Below are 6349 nucleotides of genomic sequence, written 5' to 3'. Positions count from 1 at the left end.
ACCCTCACCTACCCGTCTTCCGTCTCCAAAACCCTCACTACTTCCCACCATTCCGTATCACCCCTCCTATTGCGTGATACTTCCCCCACTTTCTAGATTGTAAGCTCTTCAGGTCAGGGTCTTCTCCTCCTCTGTGTCACTGTCTGTCATTTGCATTCCCCATGTACAGCGTTGTGTAATATGTTGCTGCTATATAAATCCTGTTTATTAATAAAAGTAACGCGCAGACAGTGACCCTGAATTCCATCAGTGGAGGTACTGAACTGTTCCTAGCCGAGGTGTTTGTGAAGTAATTAAACCTTGATCCTGAGCGAAGTCGCCAACATATCCAAATCTATTTCTACAATCCAATCATTTTGTACTTCTTTAATATTTTTGGTGTGTTTCTTTTTTTATTTTTCATGCATTGTGCTGATTGGCTCCTGAATGTTACTTTTAGTTCTTCCATTCTTTTCCTTTTCTCATGGACTGTTGTTTATCTGTCTTTTATAGCAGATGATGTCCTGAAAGGCCCTCAGATTGCATACGTGACAGGTGTGGATGGAGAGGATGGTATACCGGCAGCAGTGGCCCAGTCAGGACAGCAGCTGGCACTGATATCACAGGATGGCACCCAACATGTAAGTACTAAGAGATGCAGGACAGCAGCTGCTGGATACCAGGAGGACCAGCAGAATTCAGCTTCTTCAAATACAACGTAAACCACTTAAACTGTGTACACACACAACATTCACTTGTGAACCTCTAAGGTGAAAAAAGAATGTTCATACAGCTGTCCAGAAAGGCGGGTCACTAGCAGTTGTTTTCTATTGGGGAGGATGCAGCAGAGCGTCTCCTGTTCAGCCTTCTGCTCCACATAGAACAAAACAGAGCTGCACTGTACAGCACTTTTATGTTCTACTGTCACTGGAAACTCACAAATCATCACTTCCAATAATGTTTATTTAAAGTTTTTATGTAGCTTTAGGGTCTGTACACATTTTTCTTAAATTTGTGAATTCCACCTCTTGTCAAATCAGTTTTAGGCATTAAACATGTAAATTCAAAATGTGCTCACATTGCCTTGAAGGTGTTCAGAGAGCACTGTACATGCAAAATGTAGGTTAGAACCCTGAGAGAGAAGGAAGTGCTTGTATTTATATTTATATTGCTCACGGTGAGCAGGTAAGGTTAATCTGCCTTCCTGTCCAGTTGTATCAGGTCCTCTCCTGGGCTTTTTGTTTACTTTGATTTCACTGCACACTGTCAGCTTCTCACAACGTGCATTGGAAGCTGCAGCAAGTCAAAGCTTGGCTACAGCTGGCTGGAGGACATCCGACATCATCTATCCATTTCATTCCCTGGCCCACCTCTTTCATTCTTTGCATTTCAGTTGCTATAGCTATGAGGGTTCAGATCCACATGTGAGTGTGACTTAGGGTGATCTGCATTGAAATATAGAACTGGCCACTTCTCAAGACTGAAACCCACCCATCAAGGCATTTTGATATATTAACTTCAGCCTTAACAAGCCTTAGTGAGAATCCACCCAAACCGTTGTAGTAGACCGATCCATTGATAAGTATTGATCATGGGCCTTCAGTGTTCAAGCCAGAAATGTTTTTAGCAAAGTGGGAAGAAATTGTAGGTGGGTGGCAGCCCCTGTCTTGTGACCCAACTCTTCAGTAACCACCCAAAAAAAGCCAGGTGGTGACTGAAAAGTGCCGGGTGGTGCTCCCAGCTTAAAGGGGCCGGAGAGAACACTGGCCTGTGTAACCAGCTTTGGTGTATTAGGATGGAGGATGTAACATCTGCTGCTTGTGTAATAGACCAGCACAATCTAACAGTAAAATGTAATCATTGTGTCGTAGTCATCTCTTTCAACCACCATATTCAATTCCCATTCCAGGTGGCCATTGTTGCTCAGGATCTTTCAGCATTCCATGCGGCCTCCTCAGAATTGAGTCAACAGCAGCACAGTCACCACCTTGTCGCCACCGAGACCAGGCCGGTCACCCTGCTGGCCACGTCCAATGGAACACAAATAGCAGTGCAGGTAAGCAAAGACTGAAGTATCCCTCCGTGGGCTGAGCAGAGGAGCAAAGAACACGATGATTGTGTTGTGTGAGATTACTGATCAATGTTCTCCTCTAATTCTTGTTATTTGTGGAGTGAGCACTGATCCTCATCTGTGTATGTAAACATTGGGTGAGATGACACAATGATAGGAGTGACAAGTCTTCTTCATGTAAACCTCCTAAGCTGGCCAAACACTTCGCAGGCCACTGTAAACACTTTTCATGAAACGCAAATATAATACATGAGTAATCTACCACCTAAGAGTTTAATCCATAGAAACTGAATGATTGGGCTGCAATAGATTGTCCTGAAGCCTCCTAGATCAGCTTCTCTCACCAGGGTTCCTCCAAAGGTTGCTGCGGGTTCCTTGAGTAAATATCAGTTTAAGTTAGGCTCTGTACACACGTGCAATAATTGTCGTCCGAAAGGATCTTTCACAATTCTTTCCAACGACTGCAATATGCATGAACAAGTGCTGCACATACAGCACCGTTCTGTTCTATGGAGAGGGGAGAACGACGAAGCAGCACCCGCTGCGCCCTCACCCCCTTCACTTACATTAAGATCGTTCCTCGTCCGTGGATCCACCAGGACGGTCGTTTGGACGATGGACGATGAGCACTGTACACATGCCAGATTCTGATTATTGGACAAGAACCATTGCACTGTGTACGTAGCCTAACACCATCAATCTTTTGGCTATCTGTCAGGGTGACATTCTTCCCACTGACCATTGTGCTAATGTTCTATGACCTGTGGATATAATAAATATAGAAGAGGGACCCCTGAAGACCTCCATGGTAAAAAGGCTGGGAATGGCTGTCCTAGAACATCCACATCACATGTTCCAAGGGGCTTCAGGGCAGTCGGGTTTCATGCGCAGGGGTGCATTAGGAAGAAACCGTCTGAGGACTACGTCCTATCTAGGCAGGAAATGAACAAATGGGAGGGATCATCACCAAAAAAAAAGTTTGGGGTAAAAAACATGCAATTGTGTAGTTGAGATTGGGGAGGAAGATAACTTTGTGCTGGTCAATCTGCTTTTAAAAAACATACGGTGGCTCAGTGGTTAGCATTCTGGCTTTCTCCCACATTCCAAAAACATGCAGGTAGGTTAATTTGCCTCCCCCAAAATTGGCCTTAGACTGTATTAATGACATATGACTATGGTAGGGACATTAGATTGTGAGCTCCTCTGAAGTAGTGACATGACTCTGGACTTTGTACCACGCTGTGTAATATGTTGGTGCTAAAAATCATTTTCTATTTTAGAATCCGCCTGTTAATGTTTTGTTGTCTCCCTGGCAGCTGGGCGAGCAGCAATCTCTAGAAGAAGCCATTCGAATAGCATCGCGGATACAGCAAGGAGAATCTCCTGGAATGGACGATTAACCCTCCTCCCCCGCCCCAAGGACAGCCGCGTTCCGACAAAGCTTCGAAACGTGCACCGCCAATCCGAACATTTCACCTTCCACTTCACGGATATTTCTAGGGAGGAGAGACGGGGATTTTATATTGGATTTATACTATAAGGATTGTTAACATGGACTGTGGGGGACATCCGACAGATAAAAACATTTCAGTCCCCGTCCTCCTCCCCCACAAATAACGTTCCTCATGGCCTCTGCCAGCTTTGTACGTATTGTAAATAGAGATCGTTAATGCTCAAAGTGTGAATACTATTTTATCTGGGAAGAGAATTATGTACAAAATCCGCCCTTGTGGAATATTAAAAGGTATTGAATACATTTCCATTCTGCTATGTCATTATTATAGATGACATTTCTGTGTCCGGAGAGAATTCCGAGTCAAAATTCCTTCATAAATCCTGCAAACGTCAGTTTTCAGATCCCAAAAAATGGCCGTCAGCTGTTACAACCAATCAGAAGTTATCTTCTAGGAATGTGACTGTTACCTTCTTACTGCCTAGGACGAAGAACCCCATTCTGTAATAATAAAGGACAACTATGGCATTATTTATTTTTTATACTGTGCATTTTCGTGTACTTACTAATAAAACCTAAAGATATTCCTGCATCCTTCCTGGAAGAAAGGGAGAACCCAAAATTAAAGTGTCCCTGTCATCAGATATATCATTTCCTTTAGGTGCAGCATGCCAAGGAATATATTAAGATTCCAGTTATGTATTACCTGTAGCAGGTATCACAGTACTCCCCCCGACAATGCCTACATCTGCTTTACTCTCCATGGGGACAGCACCATCTTTGTTCAGTTTATCCAGGTTTACCATCTACTTCCTTTACATGACACAATAATGTGTCTAAAATTCTTTGACCCAGATCAGCTCCTGCTGCTGCCTCTCACCTTGTAACTGGATACAAAGATACAATGTTGCAGTCTGATCACTGCACCATAGGTGACTGAGGAAATGTTTCCTCCTGCCTGCAGCAGGATGGTGACATCATTACAGTCTAGGCAAAGACTGCATCCTGTAGGGTGGCTGCATATTGTCCACCCTGTATTCCCTATGACCTTAGCATAGCACGTGTGATGTCACGCTCGCCAAGGCATTTGGACATATTATGTACTAGCGATTATTAGTGGGAGGGGCCTAGACAATTATAAGTGAATCATTCATTCTACTGCAGTTCTCCCTATATAGTACAACAGGCCAATAACTGTAAAGACGCCCATGGGGCTCTGTGTCCTCCAATTAGCTACAAAAGGGTGTGAGGGTCTAGTTTCAGTTTCTCCTGCTAGGACTACAACCCCATAAAGTTTTGTGCTGTAAGTTGCAGGCATGCATTAGGAGGAGGCAACGTGGCTGAATGTGCAGGTACACTTTGCACCTGCATATTGACTTGTAGTTCACAGGAGCTCCTGAAAATAACTGATTACATGCTATGCTCATGCATATCGGCTTGTATTGGACAGGAGAACCCACAGCAGACTGGTGACTTAATAGGTGCCTGTACATTAGCTTGCAGTGCACAGGAGCCATCTCAGCAGACTGATGACACACTATGCACCTGCAGGTTAGCATGTAGTGTACAGTAGTCCCCCAAAGAAAACTGATGACACTATGTGCCTGCACATTGCCTTTTAGTGCACAGGGTTGGCTTGTAGTGCACAGGAGCCCCCACAGCAGACTGATGACACTATGTACCTGCTCATCAGCTTGTAGTGCACAGGTGTCCAGACATGTCAGGAAATCCTACAAGGTTTACTGACATTAAATACTAGCTAAATACACAGCCAAGGCTCCATGCAATCTTTGTGTGAATGACGCTCGCCGTCTCTCCATCAGACAAGTTTAGACGTTTCTGTATTTTATTCCTCCCTTTGGCGTTGAACTCGCCGTGCACTCCATTGGCTGCACAGTTTATTTTTATGCTGAGCACCTGTTTGTCTGGAACGATTCGAATTTTTCTTTTTATTGCGGTCAAACATTCACTGCGCCAGCTGTGCATCCCAACCAAAGTGATAATTACCATGATTAGTCCCAGCGTCTGTGCCGGCATCTGCTTCCATTCCTGGGACAGACAACGCCGAGCTAAACATCGTCACCATCTAATGCCTGACCCCGGTGACAACGTACGGTGAATGTGTCTGTATTTATCACCCAGGAAGTGACTGAACACCCTTCTCTGGGTATTATGAATGAAGGGGCCTCTGCACCTGGAGGGATTGGAATCTGTTCCTGTGTGCGGTTACAGCCAAGCAGAAACAACCCTCACCCCCATGATGCAGCGAGGTGTCCCCGGTTTTATGTCAGCATGGCCTGGAGGTATAAACTCTGACTAGTTTAAGATGTCAGGTACATGACTACCTATTCAGGAAATAATAAAAGCACCCAGGATCAAAACTAACACAAAGACAGAGGGCACCCATAGCAATAAACCAGAGATTGTGCTAAATAACAGTGTGAGGGTACGCCCCAGGATCCTGGTTCTGGGGTAGGGTTTTGTTTTGGGGTCTCTGTGCTAATGGTGGAAGCTGAATGCACCCTCACTAATCAATAAGCGCATCCACAATGGGGAACATATCCATTGGACAAAAGGATGGAGGTGAACCTACCTGAGGCTGCCCAGGTAATGCATTCACATTGATCTGGGTGGCAGCCTGTGATACATTCATCTGTCTCCTGCAGTTCTGCAGCCTCTATAGGAATTTTCAGCATGCCCCCTTCATATATCCATCCCCTCCTGCATGCAGGGGTTCCATTTTCCTGTCCCCTATGTCAGTATTGGGCTCAGCGGTGACTGAGGGGTCGGTGAAGGAACCATGGTGCCTGGCAGGAGGCACAGGATCCCAATATTGAAGACATTGG

At 44.9% G+C, this 6349-nt stretch overlaps 1 protein-coding gene across 3 annotated transcripts in view; it reads left to right on the top strand.

The window, feature by feature from the left end:
* ZNF143 (zinc finger protein 143) overlaps positions 1-4130 on the top strand; it is a 25623-nt gene extending 21493 nt beyond the window's left edge. Inside the window, exons 13-16 of one of the 3 annotated variants that reach the window (XR_011922211.1) lie at positions 493-620; positions 1889-2035; positions 3367-3693; positions 3835-4130. Coding sequence is in view for 2 of the 3 variants with exons in the window: in XM_072422328.1 (XP_072278429.1) it covers positions 493-620; positions 1889-2035; positions 3367-3450 (359 nt within the window). In the remaining variant the exon portion in view is untranslated. Of the gene's footprint in view, positions 1-492; positions 621-1888; positions 2036-3366 lie in introns of all 3 variants that reach the window. The other 2 variants (XM_072422328.1, XM_072422327.1) reach the window with 2 other exon arrangements.
* Positions 4131-6349: the final 2219 nt, after the last annotated feature.

The sequence above is a fragment of the Pyxicephalus adspersus genome, chromosome 9 (assembly GCF_032062135.1).
Source record: "Pyxicephalus adspersus chromosome 9, UCB_Pads_2.0, whole genome shotgun sequence".
NCBI classification, from domain to species: domain Eukaryota; kingdom Metazoa; phylum Chordata; class Amphibia; order Anura; family Pyxicephalidae; genus Pyxicephalus; species Pyxicephalus adspersus.
The sequence above is the reverse complement of the archived record's forward strand: the minus strand, read 5'-3'. Positions and strand labels throughout refer to the sequence as shown.